Source organism: Fringilla coelebs, assembly GCF_963513975.1.
Source record: "Fringilla coelebs genome assembly, chromosome: Z".
Taxonomy (NCBI): Eukaryota; Metazoa; Chordata; class Aves; order Passeriformes; family Fringillidae; genus Fringilla; species Fringilla coelebs.
In genome coordinates this window covers 7,385,818-7,406,065 of record NC_140031.1, presented here as the reverse complement: position 1 = coordinate 7,406,065, position 20,248 = coordinate 7,385,818, and the positions used below count along the sequence as shown (strand labels likewise).

General features: G+C 45.3%; 1 protein-coding gene across 20 annotated transcripts in view; it reads right to left on the bottom strand.

Annotated features, from left to right (window-relative positions):
• CELF4 (CUGBP Elav-like family member 4) overlaps positions 1 to 20,248 on the bottom strand; it is a gene marked incomplete at both ends in the record, with an annotated part of 671,538 nt that overhangs the window by 17,832 nt on the left and 633,458 nt on the right. For 6 of the 20 annotated variants that reach the window (XM_084225690.1, XM_084225691.1, XM_084225693.1 and 3 more), the window contains 3 exons: positions 3,666 to 3,749; positions 9,952 to 10,032; positions 11,664 to 11,729. In XM_084225690.1, the coding sequence (XP_084081816.1) occupies positions 3,666 to 3,749; positions 9,952 to 10,032; positions 11,664 to 11,729 (231 nt within the window). Of the gene's footprint in view, positions 1 to 3,605; positions 3,750 to 9,951; positions 10,033 to 11,663; positions 11,730 to 20,248 lie in introns of all 20 variants that reach the window. The other 14 variants (XM_084225680.1, XM_084225681.1, XM_084225683.1 and 11 more) reach the window with 4 other exon arrangements.

Below are 20,248 nucleotides of genomic sequence, written 5' to 3'. Positions count from 1 at the left end.
TCTGGTATTAGTGTTTCCTGTAGCTGGCACTCCTCACTACTCCTTGTCAGCCAGGAGGCAGTGACCTCTAAATTGAGAATGTCAAAGGCTTGCTGGCCACACTATGGTTTCTTTAGCATGAGCCGGTGCTAGGGGTTCTCTGCAGGCTCATGGACTCCAGAAACCAGGAGAAGGGTTTGTTCCTGATCTGATTTTCTTCCTAACATTCCTGAAGCTGCCCCAACACCATCCTGCCAGTAGTGGCAAAAAGAGAGAGATTTGTGTTCAAAATGCAGACAAGAATTCAGATGCAAATAATAAGGGAAAAAATCATAGAATGGTTTGGGTTGGAAAGCACCTTTGAGTTCATGAAGTTCCAGCTACCCTTGCCCTGCACAGGAACACCTTCCACCAGGCCAGGTTGGTTCCAGGTTCTCCCAACCTAGCCTTGAGCACTTCCAAGGATGGGACATCCACAGCTTCTCTGGCCGGCCTGTCCCAATGCCTCACCATGCTCACAGTCAAGAATTTGTTCTTAATAGCTTAGCTATATCTCCCCTCTTTCATTTTAAAGCCATTTCTCCTTGTCCTATCTGCACACAGTTTTGTAAAAAGTCCATCTCAGCTCTCTTGCAGCCACTTTAAATACTGGAAGGTGCTATCAGGTTTCCCTGGGGCCTTCTCCAGGCTGAACAACCCCAATTCTCTCAGCCCGTCTTTATAGGAATGGTGACCCAACCACCTGATCCTTGCGGACCTCCACAATTCTATTTTGAATTGAAAATGCTGCTCTACTGACTTGTTCAGTTTGTGCCAGCTGTTTACAGGTTGTTCAACAGTGAGAAAAAGGCATCAAATAAAGATTTTTCTGTTCCTGTGGAAAAAAACATGGTGACATTTTTCTCCACAGAATTTTTAAAGTTTGTCTAAAGCAGGACTTCTTGACAATTTCTCGACAACCTGGGGCTAAACTCTGTTACAGCAATTTATTTGGGATCTGCTTAGCAGATATATTTTAAAAGGTCATATAGTAGTGGAATATCTTTCTGGGGCCAGACAGAATTGTCCCCCCAGGCTAGCAGTTGGAGAGCTCTAGCCGCACTAAAAAAAAGTGAAATAGAATGCAAATGCTGTGTTCTTACATGTTGAGTTTTGGGAAATGTTTTAGCAGCAAAAAAGGAATTTTCTTACTTTCAAAGTTAATAAAATCTCTTATTTTCCTTTAGGAAAAAGTAAATTTTTTTTTTAAATTTAAATTTATTTTTTTCAACAAAAATGCCAGCTTCAGTAGACTTAGCAAAACAATTGAAAGGCCTGATTTCCTCTAATATCTTTTACATTTTTACATTGCTTTAAATCTGAAGGTCAGGAGGGTGGGAAGTTTTGAAAAGCAACGTAACCTACCTGTGATAGTTAGCTACCTGTGCTTCTGTTATTTCTATCCTTCTGGAGTTGGTGGATGTGGAAGCATAGTCAACATATTTGTCTGAGACCAACAGTCACAGCAGGCACTCAGCTCTATGGAAAACTAGGAGAAATCCAGAGATTTGACACCTGGGATCCCAAACTGACTGGACCTGGGTATTTGTGTCTCAGAAGCAGATATAAGGTGACCAAGACTCACCAGCAATCTTTAATTCCTTCTTTTGCTTGTCTGTGTGCTCGAGTCAACACTTCCAAAGGAACACCTCCCTGTTTCAGCCTTCACTATCCCACAGTTAGTTTTGGAGTTCACTTCCCCCAACAAGCTGATGTTTCTCCAAGTAAAACTCAAGAAAAGTTTGTACTAAGACCTCTCAGCTCCTGCTTCACTCTCAGCCTTGATCTCACAGCACCTCGGAAGCAGCCCCAAATCCCTGCCCACAAAGGGGATGTGTGTGTGTCCTTGTACCATCAGCCTTTGAACTGAGTGGGGATGAGGCTCACAGCTGTCCAGAAGGCTGCCATTTACTACTTCATGTGGGGAACCAGGCCCAGAATTCCTCTAAACACAGATAACAATTTCACTGACAAAGGTCCATTTCTAATCTGTGGGTCTCTGAGCATCAGTTTCAGTGTCACCTAGTGCTGTGCTGGTCTGCTCAACTTGTGTGATTTATATATAAATATATATATACGTATAATTTGTATATTAAAAGCAGGTGGGCTCTGGATTCATTGGGGCTAATTCACAGTTTTGAGTTCTAATTTGAATTTGCCAACTGCCTCTGCATGCCAGACTCTTTGTCCTTCATTCCTGAAGTGCTGGAGAGTGCAGAAACCCAGAGACTCCTGGTGACTGCGAGGGCTGTGTCCCTCTCATCAGGGGCCAGGGTTCCTTCAAACAAAAGGGAAAATAGCCTGTTCAGACCCTCTGTGTATGGGCAGGAGAAACTGTGCATAGAGAAAGGGATGAGGTAAGAGATTTGGGAAGTGAGCCGTTCAGGAGGGGAAAGGGGAAGGTAGCATGGAAAGAAAGCATAGTGTGGAAATTGAGAGTGGTTTTAAAATCAAATGAAAACTCCAATGAGTCTTAACTCTGGAAGTTTGCCTGAGAGACAGAATCCATATTAGCTGCAAGTAACAGGAAAAAAAAACCCAATAGTTTGTTCTGTTGCACTTCCCAGGGAGGGTATGCAGGAGGTGCAGGATGGCAGAGAATCAAAAATTACAAATGCCAGAGGTGGGCACATGACTTTGAGAGATCCCTTGTCTACCAGGTGTGATGGGATCCAATGTGGCAGGGTTCCCATGCTGCCCCACTGCCAAAAGGGATGCTGAAGAGCCCCAACTTTGCAAAAGGTGGTATCCCAGTGAGAGCCCATGCATACATCAGTCCATGGCTGTTGGCTGGCTGAGCCCTCCCACTGTGGGTGCAGCTCAGGGTGTCCCTGCCTGGGACAGTCCCAGGCTGTGCTCCTTCCCTGCTCCAGCTGGTGGGATGGAGCCAGCAGTGAGGCCAGAGCAGTGGGAGCCAGGTGCAGCTTTCAAACCCAGTCTCTTATCACAGCCTGTCAGCTGAGGCATGGGGTTACCTTGGCCCATCTCTATCTGCTAGGGTGCTGCCTCAGGTCCTGTAGGGCAGAACACGTTTGAATGTGATCTACCTAGCACGTGTCCTCCCCCAGAAGACCAGGCTCTCAGCAGATGCTTGGCCCTTATCCCCTTGCAGTCTAACCCATCACAGCTGCAGGAAAGCTGACCCTACACCTCTGTCTTCTCTTCAACCCCAGGCCTGTTTATCCTTTGCCTTGTCCTTTATCCTTATACAGAAATTCCCCTTCTGCAACATGATCCCTCTGCTAATCTCATAATTTCACCTATGCCCAGCCCCATCCATTTTGCTGCAGCTGCTTTAGTCTTTTCTGCACCCTCCCCACCTCCCTTTACAAGTAGGGTATTTTCTGACCCCACCAGTGTCTGCAGCATCTTGCTGCTGGTGAGATGCCAAACCTTGACCTCTAAGCGGCACACACAACTCTGAGCATGAGACAATCAGGAGAGAAAGAAGGAAGGGGGAAAGTATTGACAGGAGTAAATTGAGAGAAATCATAAAGCTTAAGCAGAAAGAAAGCAGTTTGAAAGGTAAAGTATTCAGAGAAAGCCCTTTCCTGGATGAATCTAATTGTTTTGTTATCTTTACCCACCAAAGCATTTACTTTGGTTTGTCGCCCGATCCACAAACACTTTCGAGGAGATGACATTACCGAAAGGCAGGAACATCTGCATCAGCTCAGCATCCCCAAACTCCTGGGGCAGATGGTAGATAAACAGGTTACAGCCCTCTGGTCCTATCAAGAGAAAAAGAAGACCCATGAATGAAGAGAAATAGGTTACCACAAAGCACATGGTGGAGATTTACTTTGGCATCTTCTCTCTCTGACTGGTGAGTGATCATGCTAGAAGCAGCCTGTAGACTCTCAGAGGAATGGGCAAAGTAGAAGACCAGGAACTCAAAAAGTCACCTAGAGGCTATGGTAACTTCAATAGCTTTCCCAGGACACCAGGAAAAAATCTAGAGAGAGAGGAATGCACCAGCACATGTGGTCATGGAAAGAACAGAACGGAGGAGCAAGAACACAGAGAATGAAAGAATATGGTTCATAGATTTTATTTGTTCCTCATAATTTTATTTAATCTGCAGAGTTTTGGATGACCCATACTATCCCTTGCCTCTTCCCAGTGTCTGCATGCAGAAGTTTCATTATCCTTCTTGAATCTGTGTGATGACAATAACATCACACAAATGATGATAATGAACAGAAGGATATGCACAAACCCACAGGCTTATCTTGTTCTGTAGAATTTTACATTCATCCCCCCAGCTCAAATCAGCCTGAAGACTCACACAGATCTGGATAGTTAGGCTGTGTCCTCCATTCTAGAGCATTCTGCAGGAGAGATTTTAGGTGGATTTAAATCCAAATTACTAGACAAGATAGATTGGCTTTTTTGCCTCAATCCTGTAACATATACTCTTACCAATTTCAGAGGGTGTTCTGGAAAACATCCAGAGAGGTGTCTTTAGCTGGAATATGAAATTAAAGTAGAGACCCTCAAAAAATATTCTGTTGAAATTGTATTTTGGGGCAGAAGAGGGCAAACCTGCCTCTCGTCAAATAGCCTGTAATATAAATTTTCAACCTGACTTTTATTTTTATACATGCTGTCCTTGAGCAACAGTCAAAAAGGTGTGTCCAAGTGGTTTTGTTAAAGAAAATTAAACATTCAAAACCTTTGCAGTGTTCAGTAGCAGAAAACTGTATAGTTTGACGAGACATCATCATTTCATCATTTCATTTCTAAAGGTACTTCCAGCTGCTGCCCAGCTCTGCACTGACCTCGACAGGTAACTCCAGCTCTGCTTGACTCAGAGGGATCGAGATGAAGGGGACACGTTGTGTGCCCTTTGCCAAAAGGGTTAGAGGTCAGAGAGAAGGAGGGTTTCCTCCTTCCCCCTCGCCCATGTGCCTACAACCCTGTGACCTGACTCAGTCAACTTTCCCCTTTTTACGTCTGGGGCACGGTGTGGGGAAGGAAAGGGTTTTTTAATACTCTCGTTTTCTTCATCAGGGCATAATTACAGTGTCATAACACAGCAAATTACAACTTTGCCTTTCCTGTTAGGGAGAGGAGTTCATCTAGATGCTCCCACCTTTTATTACCCATTACTCATCCCCCCGGCTGGCAAGAGAAGTACGGTGAAGTCAGGATTCTGGCAGATGCCCATTTAAAGCTCATTAAAATTCCTGGGCCTCAGCATGATTGAAGTCACAGGCTCTCCACATTTCCTTTTGGATTAATGGAAAATGAAGCCCTAATGAATATTTGCTAAGCACAATTTTCCCCACTAATTTGCTAAAAGGACTGTCATGAAGGAACAGCTGATCCTTTGCATCTTGTGCATTTCCTAAAGGTCATGAGGATGGTAACAGGGTTTCTTCCAAATGGGGGGGATAGTGGTATAGTGGGATAATTAACTAATTAGGCACCCGGTCATCTGCTTAGCCAAATTACTTTTGAACCTCAGTGGCCCATAATCAGGCTCCCCTGTTTCATGCCAAGCTTTTCCAGCTTCCCCCCACCTCCCGTCTGCCTCTTCTTTAGTCTTCTCACTGGGCAACTATCATTTTTCCTATCCTAGCTGCCATCCATTTCTGCACAATGCAGAGTTATTGGCATAATAAGCTAGATATGAAACAGTCTGAAAGTGTTAAACAAACACTAACCCCCTTAGGTGTCTGTTAAAATTGAGAAAATTCTGCCCAGGAGCAGACCACAGTCCAGAATAACAGGGAAAAAATTCATTCCTTCATCTGAACGTGCCCCAGAGCACTTCTGCTGTGGGATTTGAGATCCACATTATAATAAAATGGGTAAAATCTTGGCTTTGCTGCAGTCGGTGGCAAAATTCCCACTGACATCACCAGAGCCAGCAGTTTGCACTGTAAAACTGGCCAATTCTTTCAAAAATACCAGCTGCATTTCCTGCGGTCTTGGATGTGCTGTGCATGAGTAGGGATTCTGGTGTGTGTGCTGAGAAACACCTACCAAGGCATAAGGCAGATCAGGAGGCACACAACTTTGACTACACCACCTTTAGCCTGGGCTCAAGGAGAGAACAACCCTTAGTTCACCTTGAAATCAACTTTTCCTCCCATGACTCAGAGACCAAAAGGAAGAGAGGGAGGATGTGAAAAAGCAGGGACCATTCTCAAAGACCAGCTTGGCTCTAAATGTGCCTGGGAAACCTGTGCTGTGGCTTCCCCTGCTGACCCAGACATTCAAGGCTGAACTCGCTTTGTTTACAGCTACAGAGGGATTTTTCCTAACTTCCAATGCTGAAAATTTCACTTGCTTCTGAGGAAAAAAAAAAAAAAACCAACCCAAAAATGGGTAGTTTGATTTGTTTTGTCACCCTTACTTATGAAATTACTGCCTTTAGAATATAACAATAGATTTTTTGTTAAATCTGTCTGTAAATTACCTGTCACAGCCAGAGCCCTTGGTAAAGAGCTCACAAAACAAGATCTGTCTTCTTCAGCCCTCCTAGCTTTTTTTGGACATATTTTTGCCTGATTCAAGTTAATTTGGGCACTCCATAGAAGGCAGTGTGTTTGCGTGTATGGCTGTCTTGTTGTACACTTAGGTATATTTTTAAGAAATCAAAGGCAAGATCATAAAGGAAGAAATTCTTTACTATGAAGGTGGTGAGGTTCTGGAACAAGTTGCCCAGAGAAGTTGTGGATGCCCCATTCCTGACTGTGTTCAAGGCCAGGTAGGATGAAGCTCTGAGCAGCCTCATCTAGTGGAAGGTGTCCCTGCCCGTGGCAGGTGGCTGGAACTAGAGGGTCTTAAATGTCCCTGCCTACACAAACAATTTTATGATCCCATTTGTTTAATTCAGAATACTTTAAAGATTATAGTCAGTTCTCAGGGCACAAATGCAATGAGTTCTGAGGGGCTTGCTCAGGATGCTGGAACAACAGAAAAACCACAGCTGGCATGGAAAAATCTTAATAAAGAGTCCAACTCTCTTTTAGAAGAAAAAGTTCTTGTTTTGGACAGAGTTAATGGATTATTGGAGATCACTATACTTGGCAATTCAGGGCTGAGCACGATAATAAAATTATTTATGACAGGCTTTACTTTTGCTTTCAAAAGGGCTGTAGTGTAGCTTGAAATCTAACCCCCATGACACATGATCAGAAAAAATGAAGTTTCATTTCGACACTGATGTCTGCTATGGCTCTTGGTTTTGTGATATGTATACATTTCATGACATATATACATTTCTGTTCATTTATACACAAGAAGAACAGTTAGCCTTGATTTGGACAAAAAAGCAAGAAAAGCTTTAAGGACTGTACAGTTTATGGATGTTTTGTAGATTACAGGCAAACTGTGCTGGATAATGTAAAAACCTGTGACTGAGGGCACAGAACCACGCAGTGGGTTCAGCTTGGCTGGACCTGAGCTGAGCCATTGCTCTGCCCATGCTCCTCACACTTGGGCTGATTGTCAGTTTTTTAGCACAGGGACAGCTGCAGACCCAGCCTCTCCCTGCCTGCCCACATTCAACATAAGTGAACTCCACATACCTGTTCTGACATCAGCTACCCATCATTGCATCCCAGCACTGGGGACAGTGTCATGAGGAAAGGCTATGATGAGGCTTTTTTTCCAACAGTAATTAAACTGGGCTAACCCATGAGGTTGTATGAAGACAGGTTGCAGCACTTTGGTTAGCTGCACACCTGACCTCTACAGCAAGCACTCAGAGGATGGAATTTCATTGCCTCTTCTGCTTGCCCTGAATCTTTGAACACAGCACAGATAAGAGTCGCAAACTTGCAGCAAGGAGTTGCACATCCTAGTTTCAGAAACTACATAAAGGTGAGTAATACAGACTTAAAATTACCTCCAAGTTTTGTGTGGTGGACATGGCCTGAATCAAGATTTTATCTTAAAGTTTGATAGTTTTAGATCAGTTCCACCCTATACGCCCTGTCGGCTGCTGGCAGCCTCAGTGCTCATGTGGCAGTAATGACTCATCTCTACAGGAATTTTGCAGCAGCAAAATGTCCCAGGCTTGTTATCCAACTGGGATCCAGGGGTGGAGAGCTAAGATTGTCATTAACAATGTGATCACTGGTGTTATGGTGGTGGTAGGGCTGGCTCGGTAACGAATCAATGCTTGTGCACATCCTTGCAAACCCAAAATACTCTTCTCAAGACTGAGCATTATTGTTATTATTGAGTTCCCTCTTGCTGTGTTTTCCTGTTAAAGGTTAGAGACGCTTAAAGGTCTTGACCCCCTGCTAAAGGGTGCTGTGCTTTACAGAATATTGCTCTAGCAAGAAGCAGAGAAAGACACAGCCTCTCAGCCCTGCAGGAAAATGAGGAACACTGGGAATGGCAGCCTGCATTGGACTGGTGGTTCATCCCACACGGCTGTCCCCCAACCATCCTCATTCTCAATGCTTATAGAAAGGAGCAGAGTTATGAGACATCTTGTCCACTGGGTGACACTCCCTCCTAACCCACAGAGACACACCATGCCTTGTGAACACAGGGGTCTACAGGCAGAGGGTCTTCAAAGCGTGCACCCGAGCTTCCCCCTGCTTCTGGTGGTTCCTGGCACAGCGCTTTGCTGAGCAGTGATCTGCTCGCCATTTTGTCCTGTGCTTAATCTAGCCCCAGTAAGTAATAAAAAGCAAAGTCCTTCAGCATGGGGGAAACATCTCTGTAATGATACGATGGGTCTGTGCATCTGTTCTCACAGCAGGGACATGTACTAGAGCTAATCAGGAGCTGGAAGTTGTGTTCCCCAGGAAATTCTGACATAGGAAAAAATTAATTCCAAATTAGATGGAAATGACGACATTTCTAATTTTCTTACAAAATGAGATTTCTCCCCCAAAGTAGTTTTAGATCATCAGAGTGTTTTAGTCTGATGGTGTAATCTAGATTAATTTCATTTTGACTCTTACACTGTATTAAAATATTAAATGTAATTACATACATATAATAACACATATAATATAGAATATGTCTGAATTAGTGATCTATTAGGGGATAAAATTTAAAATGTAACTATTTAAAATGAGAGTTGCTAAGCTGGAGCACCTGACTTTAATGTCTCACTCAGGCAAGCATACCCCTCCTTCTTGACAAAAAGGAGCAGTTTTCCTTGGAGGACAGCTGGAATGGAACCACCCAAGTGGGTTGCCTCTGAGGACTCCACTGCTCCCCACTGACTGTAAAGGAATTGTTACATGGCACAGTTTTCTCCCAAGGCATTTACATGCAAAAATGGTAGATTCACCTCTCCTTACTCTTCATGTCTTCCGTGAAGCCATCCAGTCCTGTGGAGCAGATAACCCAGGCAACTCTCATAGTCATTGCAAAGAAATAGGAACTTTAACTACAAGTTTTTTTTCTCATCCTGATATAGGGATTGTGTTCTGCAAGGTCTGACTATGTTTCCAGATTATCAGTGGAGGCTGAAAGGCTGAAAGGACTAGATCAGCTACTCTAAATAGCAAGTCCTTGTTCTCCAAACAGCAGGTGTCTGAAATGATGTTACTGCCTTTTAATGAAGGGCCCCTCGTGCTTTGTGTCCCGTAAAGCTCTTCATTCCAATACAATTGCATTTTTATCTGCATTCTTGTTGCTTGTCTGGAGCAGAGGCCCTCACTGGATGTTAATGGCTATGTTGCTAGCTGGTCTTTCCACGTCCTGTGCACACCAGCATGCTTTCCTCCCAGGGGACTGAAGAGATCTCACCAGCAGTTCCCCACAAGGACAGTCCACCACAGCACTGCTGGTGACAGTGACACAATGCCACACATGGAAGTGGAGAATAACTCAGTGGACCAGGCATTGAAAGGAATTGGGTGTTTAATGGATGCTCTAGGTGCATGAGGAGGGGAACCGATGAGATGGGGATGTCTCGCTGGGGTCACAGAGGAGGACATCACTTTTGCTTACCTTCTCTCTGTTGCTGTGGGATCATGGGAGGTGGCTGTGGGAACGCTTGGCTAATCTGGCCATAAGCAGCAGGATAAGCAGCTAAAGGGGAGAGAAAGGGGAAGAAAGAAAGGGCAGATTTCAGTGCTGGGAAGCAAGGAGCTTTCACTCCAAACCACCACACCAAGCCAGACGTGGGCTTTGCCCCTGTGTGTTGGCTCCATGAAGGGCCATCTCGTGCTGCCTGAGGTGTGGTGTAAGAGCCACGGTTGTGCTCCAGGAGGTGCCACAGGGCCCAGAGCACCCTCCCTCCCTGCCTCCCTCCAGCTCCATCAGCAGTGGCACCCAGGGCACCATGCAGTGCAAACGGGGGGCTCTGCTGAGACCGCTCCCAGCAGAGATGTCCGGCCGTTCCACGCGGTGACAGGAACACGTTCGCTCACGAGCTCAGGGCAGAGCTGCCCACGCTGACAGCTGCGTGCAGAGCACGTGCACACCTTTCCCCCACCTCACCTCTGGCACCCTGATTAACTCCCCTGCTCATAAAAACAGCTCACATGTGTGTTTTCATGTGCCCACCGGCTGTATAAGCGCAGTTGCACACACACTCTCAGATATACATTTTCTTTCATGCCCGTAGAGACTTCCTCTCTCTCACACAAACACAGTGGAAACAGTGAGCAGCAATTAAACAATTTTCCCCGTCTCAGCTCCCCCACCAAGCAAACAAGGGGAGCCATTCACTACCACAGATGGTAGATGATGTGCCTTGCTGCTAAAAATACAGAGTATGGGTCGCCTGCAAGACCAGAGAGAAGAGGATAGGGGCCATGTGTGTGCAGAGGGGTTAATTAACAGCTCAAAGGGTTGAGTTGCTTCCCATCTATCAAACCTCACAAGCAATAAATGACAATAACTAAAACACCGGCAAATGAAGCCCTACATGGAGAATTAAATTAAGTTTCCAGATACAGCGCTGACACGAGATAATAGCCATTCCTCAGCAGGAACCCATGATTGCTCCAGTTACCACAGGAAATAATGACTTTGGGGTGGCAGCTTCCTCGCAACACTGGCCATGGACACCTCGTGAGGGGAGGCTGAACACGGCAGGGTCGTGGTCTGCACCAGGTCACTTTGGCTGGTGTCAGTCCATCAACTGCAAAGGAGCTGCTCAGCACACAGGGCAGCTCGAGTGGAGGCTGAGCCACGGAGAGCTGTGCTGAAATCTGCTGGGAACCAGCAGGATGTCTGGGCAGCTCTCAAGCAAGGCTCAGGCTGAGTAAGTGGGGCATGGCCAGTAGACACACCCTAATAAAACGGGTGAGTGACACTCCCTGCCCTGCCAGGCACCAGCAGCAGCGGCTCTGCAGGGTCTGGCTGCCCATCTTCTCTTTTTGCTGCAGCACTCAGGAGACCTGGTGGTTTAGAAAGTGGCCTCCAAAGCAGTGGCCTGATTTTGCCCTTGTGCACTGTGCTAAGGCAGACCAGACTCAGTTCTACGGTGCAGGTCAGTGGGAGCCTTTCCATGGGAAAAGTTGGAGGTTGCCTCCTTTGGGAGACAACACCCTGGATGTCTTGATGTTTGTGCAAATTGAATCTGGGAGTCTGTGGCCCCCAGCTTGTCCTTGTATCCGCAAAAACCTCCCTTCCCTCAGCCCCCTGAGGTGTGTTCAGAGGGTAATGGCTTTAGAGAAGAGAAAGGTTTATTGGGAGAAAGTGTTAATACTAACGACCTGCGTACTGCTGCACTCCAGCGTAGGCTTGCTGCAAGGGGTCTGCTGCAGTGGGGCTCTGTGCTGTGGAGACACAAGAGAGACAAGGAATTAAGGGGTTAAAACATGATAGGCACTCTCCCCTTATCTTTTATCAACAACATGTGTTATGAAACAGACAGACCCAGGGGCTGAGGGTTCAAGAGGAGCAGCTTATTCGCGCTATGGACAGGAATGCAGAGAACCCCCCGGGATGGCTAAGAGGGTTCTGTCCCCCAGCCATCCCCCTTTGAGATGTTGGAGCAGAGGACAAATAAACCTCTCTCCTCATTTCCCAAGCTTAAATTATGACTCTGCACTGATCATGCAGATTTTTGGCACTAATCAACCCCAAAGAACCCTCATCTTAAGCCAGGACTAACACTGTGCTAGGTGCTGTGCAAACTCAGATCTCAGTGACAGCTACAGTCACATGAAACTTTCAATCAGAGCAGAAAACAACAGGGGCATAGCAGGAGGAAGGAGAAGAGAACAAAGCAATGGCTCCTGTCATCCCCACATCCCTTCGAAGGACTGTGTTGCTGCCAGGCAGCCCCCAGTGAGAGAGAAGAAGCTGCATGGAGGGGAGGGGGACACCACTTGTCTGCTCCAGGGAGGATGCTGTGAATCTCTGCATAAGGCATGCAGTCTCTTGCTGGCTTCAAAGTGTATTTTCTCTCTTTACAAGTGTGCATTCCTCCCCACTAAAACTGTTTATTTTTGTGAAACTTTGAAGTCTTGCTCAAATACAACCAAAGCTAGTTAAGAATTTTTTTTCTTTTTCTCCTTTGGTTGATAGGGAGAAAAAAAAAAGAGAGAAACGTGTTGGATAAGCTCTTTCTTTATCTGCATCAATAAAAAATTTAAAGCAAAGCTTGGCTAAACCTCCAGTCCAAATGTCACCTTGGCCCTAATATTTCACTTCTTCTAATGAGTTTAATTTGTATTTATTGGGACTGCACAGTTCTACATTTATGCAGTCCCTCCAATCTATTCCTTGTAGGATGATCCCTTAGGGAACTGCCACTTTCCCACATCCATCCCACCTTTTTTCCTTCTTACCCGCACAGAGGTGTGGCTGGAGGCAAGGCTTGGAGGATGCAAAGGTGGGGGCCTCTTGGAAGGAAATCTGGTGCCATACACCTATCCAAGGAAAGACACTGACTGTATGGCAAAGTGTGGGGGAGGTTGTCATACGTGAGTATTACATACCCAAGGAACACGGATAAAGTGTTTTCTTACAAATAGAAATACCAGCTTGAAACTTAACTTTAAAGATCACCATTGGTCATGATGGAAACTTGCAAGGTCTTACACTTTTCTCCCAAAATACAAGGAGGAATGGTGAAACGACCAAATTTGAGGTGGCAAACCCAATTAGCTGGCTAAGGCTTGGAAGCTCCTGTTCATTATGGATATGACTGGATCATGTGGACTTTGGGGTAGTCATAGGAAGAAATAAGTGGGATTGCAGTCTTAGCTTGGAATGGTTTCCCAGCTGACTTTTGGCAAGCCCCTCAATATATATGTGTATGTGAAATGGGAAAGCACTGTCTTACTGTAAGGATTTTCATTTTTTACAAAACAGTGTGAGGAGAATACATTAAAACCTGTGGGAGGTCAGTGGCAGGCAGACTTAGAGATTCTACACTACATTTTTAAAGAGTAGTTGGTCCAGGAAAATGATGGAGGTAATGTTTGGAAAATATGGTTTTTTGTTTTTTTTTTTAACTTATTACTTTCTTCTTGAAGAAGAAACCAAATAAAGTCTATTCCTTTTAACATCTGCTTAAAACTCTTTTCCTCAAAAACCAGAATATTGATCATATTGCTCCACAAGAAAACTGAACAGCTATGAAAAGTTGAGTAATACATCAGTTTCCTCACCCCTTTAGGAGAATGGATCATAATAACTTAGACCCTTCAAGTCCTGTCAGGTTGAAGATACCTCCTGAGAGAAGTGAGGGAACCTTTGGTGAGAGAAGCAAATCTTTTTTAACTATGGTTTTACAGGCTGCAGTGAAGGAGAGGATCTGCCATCTCTGCCCCAAAGGCAACTCTGCTTCTTTCATTGCACAGGAGAAGAAATTGTCCCTGCTGCTCAGGAAATGCATTTACAGTATTTCCTTCCTCCCCAGGTGAGGCTGATTTGGACATGATTGTTCTGCCCCATGACCTGCTGATAATTAGCAATGGCTGGCACTTCACTGACCCAAGAGAACTCACTGAACAGGACCTGTCCTGTGGTCCTTTCCTTTTTTCCTTGCCTTATCTGGGCACATGTGGGAGCTTCCTGACCTCCTAGCTATAGCTGAGTCTATGTCCTGGACACGACCATCTCTCTCTCTGCAGAGCTGCTCTGCTTATTCCACCTGTGGATATTTCAGCTGCCTTTGGAACCTTACTTTGACCATCAGAACTAAGGTATACTGCTTAGGAAATATATGATGAGAATCCCCCACCTTTAAGGTTATTAGAGCTGGGTAAATAATTTATTAAAAATGTTTGAGATAACAGGCCATGAAATGCAGCCTTTCTGCCTTACACACTAAAGCCTTCACAGTTCATCATTTTCCCAAGTATTTATGACTTGCCACCAAGGGTAATATCTAACTGAGTATTTCTCACGAGGCTGCCTTGTGACCCAGGTCATGCATGGGGTTTCCTCTTGGCTCACAGCACCTGCAAGCCAGTGGGAAGGTTACAGTTAGCTTTGCTCCAACCTGGGAATCCCTTCTACGTGGGAAAAAAATATCTAAGTATCTGTTCTAACACACAGGGCCCTAACTGACCCGACCATCCCTGGATGCTCTTGAAAGCAGAGAGTTGAAAGCGCCTCTTGGGGGGAAACAGCTCCTTGTTTATGGCTGTTTTGTAGTCTCATGTCCTGCCTTGGCCATTTGGGACAAGCCGAGGTTGTGGTGAGTCACAACCAGCAGGAATTTAACTTGGCACCTCTTAAAAGTGATGACTTCTCTCACTGAAGGACTCGCCTTCCTTAGCTTGATGACTGTTTACTCATCCAATGAAGATGTGACTTCAGCACAGTGGACATGTCCATGCTGGCCTGGGAAGAGGCAGGGACACAGACTCCAGGGCTGGCTGGACACCCTTGCAGGAAGCCAAGGCACGTTGGGCAGCCATGAGCACATCTTCATGCTGCTGCTCACCCTGCCAGATGGATCAGACCTATCAAAGGGCATAACTGCCTGTGCTCCCAGCTGTAGCATGGGTGAAGCCAACAGCTGGTATTAATTCAGGCATCTCAAGACACAGATTATGCATTTGAGGGAGTTGTGGCCATGCTGGGTTCTGTAAAGTGACAGCCCTCTTACGTATTAATGACCTGTGTGTGAGGAGTTCATCAAGGGCTCAGTTATATGAGGCATTCAAAATTCAGATTTGACCTACCACAGGGGTTAGGTATGGCTGTAGCCCACCACTTGATAAAATTCAAAGTGATTGGAAGTGGTGAATATTTTCTGTATCTCAGCACAAGGAGACCACCAGGTGGGGTTGCTTTGCTCCTCCATGATGTACAGATAACTTCAAGGGGTGGCCTTCACATAGATCATTAATGGGAGAGTTAATCTGCCTCAGTCACCCTTTCTCCCCATCCAGCTTACCAGTCTTGTTTGATACTGAAAATATTAGTTGAACACAGACATACAGGGCTGGGAAAACACCTCAGCTGCTCTGTGTGCTGTCTGTGCCAGGGTGCAAGCCTGCAGTGGCACACAAGGTAAGTAGGTGTATAAGGGCTGATAAGAGATATCGATGGAGACATAGATATCACAGAGCACCTTACAGCAGCTTTTGGACCAGCACCAGTATGTCTCTAAGTTGTATCATTATCCAAAGACCTTGAATGTGCTGACTCTGTGCAAATGTGCCTAGGGAGAACATCTGAAACAGATTTCCTTGTGGCCAGACCCATGGAGGTGTCATGTCCAACACACAGACGTTTCTGAGATTAAAGGTGTTGTAATGTAAATGCTGAGGATCAGCTGGTGGAGGGAAAAAAAAAGCAGAGAGGCTCCTGAGAGGCCAGAGGAGAACTATCAATCACATCAGCCCCACTGAAGTCCCTCTGGCCTTGCTGCTTTCCAGGAGCTGAGGCTCTGGCCTTGCCAGGGCAAACTAAAGGTGTACTGTGAAAACAGATGCTAATAGTAACTTCATTTGGCAGCTCAGGGCAAGAGCCTTATCCCTGGACATCTCCTTTACATTAATTTGATCATTTCCATGTCTCCACGGGAAAAATCCTGCTCAGATACAATTGTCTCTTTGCAAGACAGTCCTGGCCAAGATGCCACAAGGTGACCATGGCAGATAACCTTCCATAAACCTGGAGACATAAAACAAGCCAATGACCTACTATATGGCCATAAATATAAATTTAACGAAGGCAGCACTTATTCATTAGGCAGAAGTCAAGAAATAACTCCCAAGTCCTTCAAAGAAAGTAGATCCGTTAATGTCACTTTCCAAATCCTCTGCCTGATGCCAAAACCTGAGGATGATTTCCCAAGTCAGCATGAAATACAAGTGCTTTAAAATTAACACCAGGAAACTTTCTTACTCCTGATATATCTCTAGATTGAAATCCAACTTTTTAAAGGGGCTTTTAGTTAGTGTTGGGCCTGACATTTAGCTTTTGTCAGAGAATGAATGGATGGCGGTGGCAGAATGAAGCACGTTGTTAAAAATAAATAAAATTGGTTGAAGTGATATTCTATAAAGAATCCTTTCTGAGGTGTCAGTAGCCTGACTCCAGTGTCTGTCCAAGACAAGCTGCTATATGGGTGCCCCAAGTGAAATTGGTTATATGGGACAGAGGGCTGGAGTCTTCTGTGGTATTCAGGGGTGTAAATCAGTAGGATCTGCATAGAAGTGAGCAGGCTGGTGAGGAAAAAGGATGATAGTTACAGCCTGAGCCAGCAAAAGAGGCTTACAAATGCCCCCAGTGGACTGTGGGACAGCCTCCTTGTCCCAGCTCGGGTAGGAGAAAGCCAAAGTGGTCTGCTCTCTGAAACCAGAGGAGTCCAGTGCTTCTGAAAGACAAGAGCATTTTTGGCTCCTAAGATGCTTTGTGATTTCACTTAGGTGGAAGGTTTGATCTTACTCCTATGTGATAGTCTCTCCACTCCTTGCTTCCGATTATTTGTGCACTCCATGACTGACATGCTCAGTTCCATCTATTTCACTCTGTTTTGCACAGATGCTCCTTATATAGGTCTGAAACAGCATGTAATGAGCTTGGTCCTCAGCTTTGTGCTCTGCCCCACCTGTTCATTCCACTCACTGTCCTGGAGGTGTTGTACACCTCTCTCAGGAGCTGCAGCTTGGCCACGATCCCCTTTGGGAAGGTGGATGGGGAAGAGGGCTATCAAAGAGAGGCAGTGCTGTTCAGTCAGTGTGGGGGGGTAATAACATAATGACAGGAAAAAAAAAATCTATGTGAAGGCCAGGATTAAAATAAATAAATAACTGAGTGGGAGGGCTCTATTCACCTTCTCCTTAAATCCAATTTAAATCACTCTCTACAGCCCTAATCTATATCCATAATTATATCATTTCGTACAACAAGCTTGCGAGAGGTCTTAAGAAATTTATGTAGATTAAAATTCATGGGTGCCATAGTACAGATTCCATATTATTAAGATTGATTAGGACAGCTGATGCTGTGATTAAAGAAGCCAGCGCTTACTGTTGTAATTAATTAGGTATTCAGACACAACAATAACTGCAATAACAGAAAGAATGTGCTGATCTGGCAGAAAACAGAGGCTGATCCTGTGTTTTATAGTCTCGTTTTGCCATTTAGGGGTGGACACCACTCAGTTAAAGACATGCTGTCCCTCTGTCTCTTCCCCTGCGCATCAAAAGAGCACAGAAATCCAGGGGTTTTGTACCGTCTGCTTCACCCTTTTACTATGAAAAAGTCCTTTTGGTGGCATCCCCAGCTATTTGTATGTGCTTGTTTGGGACAACACATGGACCTTCTATAAAATCCATATAGTTCAATCATGGAAACCAGGATAATCTTTATTATTTTCTTAATAGTCCCACATCCAAGCCCCAGCCCTAATTAGATTCATTCTGAGACAGATGCTGAGAGAAAACATGATAGGAGACATGTCTGGCAATGAAGAGCTTCCAGATAACAAAGCAGAGAAGACACAGATGACTCAAAAAGGCAGACAGGTGGACGTGGCTAGTCAAGGTGACAAACACTCAACAGCAAAGTCAGGACCAGACTTCCCTCTCTTTGCCAAAGGCCATAATCACATAAGTCAGGGTCAGGTTTAAAAAGCTCTTAAGGCACTCTAAAGTCCATATTTTGAGCCTTAGTTTAGGTCAGTTTTAAAAATAAAGCTCAAGGTCTTAACTCACATAGATGCTACTGAAGACATCAGCATGGAGTCTGATTTGTGTTTGCGCCTTCTTCCAGATCAGAGGAGAAAACACTTTTGCTCTGGAAAGGCTCACACAACTGCCTTAAACAACCTCATTCATTACAGCTGCAGCACGGTCATTGGAAGTACATGGCATCATTAAAGTGGTTTAGACTACAATTGAAGATGGCAACTTGTTATTATATTTTTAATGAGTGCATTCCTTCACTTGTTTATTTTATCAGTAAAGCGTGGTTTATGGCACATGGCAGATTGTTACAAATGGGTCAAATAAATGCTTCCTAGTCATAATGATGTCTCAGGTGCTCACTGTTGCAGTTTTGGAACTGCTGATACAAAATATGAACAGGAAAGCTCTCACCTGGAGATTTAGGGCGGACAAGCAATACAGAGCCAGAGATTTCCTGTAGTGAGGAACTTTGCCTCAGGGCAGCTGAGCCAGGCATCTTTCTAGGCCATAGTGGATGTCTGGACCAAATGTGGGGTTTGGTTTTCATCCTGGACCTTCTAAAGGTGCAGGCAGGTCACTCTTTTTTTCTTCTCCCGATTCACCTCCTCTCTAATCTCTTCTTGTCTAACACCTTTCAGGACTGAAATATCAGGGCAGACCTTGGGGTGTGGGAAGCCAGTCCTTTCTTCTCCCCACACCAGTGAAGCCCTGCTCCTGCCCAGAGCCTCTGGATGGTGCCTGCCATGGTCAGGACTGGCACTGGACTCACTGGTCTGGAGCAGCAGCCTGTCCGTCAGCAGCACTGCTCAATGACAAGCTGCAAAGTGAACTTGGGTAATGATAATAAATGCAGATGGAGTCTGAATGCTGTCTCTGCTGGCAGTGGGTGAAATTGGTTCCTGATACCTCTTTGTTGAACCAAGGAAAATGAATCGATGCTCTTGGTTCAGTTACAAAGTCATGAGTTGCTACAGAGCAGGAATTCCCCTGTGAGGCACACCTTTTCTGCCTGTCTCAGCGGCGACTTGGAAAAGGGTGGGCACAAAAGCTTGGCTGCCCGTTTGTACTGACAGCTAGTCCTGACCAGAGAGGGCTGGACCTTGAAAAGGCTATGAAGTGGAGATTGCTGTCTTGCTAGCCCAGATGTACTGCATGCTAAAGGGGAGTGGTGATGGAGAAACTTGTGCTGGGTCTGCAGAGTGGAAAGATAGAGCCAGACCTGGAAGTGGTGAGAAGTCAAGAACAGAACCACTGTGTGCCTGAAAATAACAAATGAGGTGACACACTTTTAATGGATTACAAAGAACTGGGAGGACTTGGCTTTTTTTTTCCTCAGCAACCTAAATCCAGACCAAATTCACTTAATCAGAATCATAGAATGTCCTGATTAGGAAGGGATCCATAAGGATCATCAAAACCCTGCACAGGGGATCCCCAAGAGTCAAACCATGTGCCTGAGGGCATTGTCCAAATACTTCTTGACCTTGTCAGGCTTGGTGCTAGGACTATATTCTTAGGGAGCCTGTGCCAGTGCCCAACTATCCTCTGCACGAAAAACCTTTTGCTGATATCCAAATTTAATCTCCTCTGACACAAATTCAGACCATTCCCTCAGGTTCTCTTACTGGTCACCAGAGAAGAGAACAGTGCCTGCCCCTCTGCTCCACCTTGTGAGGAAGCTGAAGAACTCAACACTCATTAAAGCATCCCCCATCTTAGGCTCCACAAAGCTGCTAAACTGCTGGGCCATCCCTGGCTCTGGACAAGGTGGACATCCTTTGGCCCAGGAGCAGTAAGGGGGTGTGAGATGCTATGTGGTGTATTTCCACTTCTTTCTGGGCACATCACTGGACAGAAGATTATGGAGCAGTCTTCAATTTTCCGGGAGATCTTTGTATCTTCTCCCAGTTCTCTCATTTTACTGATTCTTTGACAGTCAGTACCTTCTCTTGCTCGCTACCCTTTGGTGTACTGATTTTCTCATCTCTGTGCCCCCCTTCTCTTACCAAAGAGGCTTTATCTTTGGAGTGAGAATTTAGTCCAGTCCCTCACAATGCAATTCGGCAGGGCAGGACCAGTTAGCAGAGAGCAGAATTCTGATGATGTGAGACACAGCAGAAGCCAGTGCAGATGGTGTCTACTGTTACTGTACATCACACATGGCTGCAAGAGAGGCTCTGGGTGGCTAAGAAGCT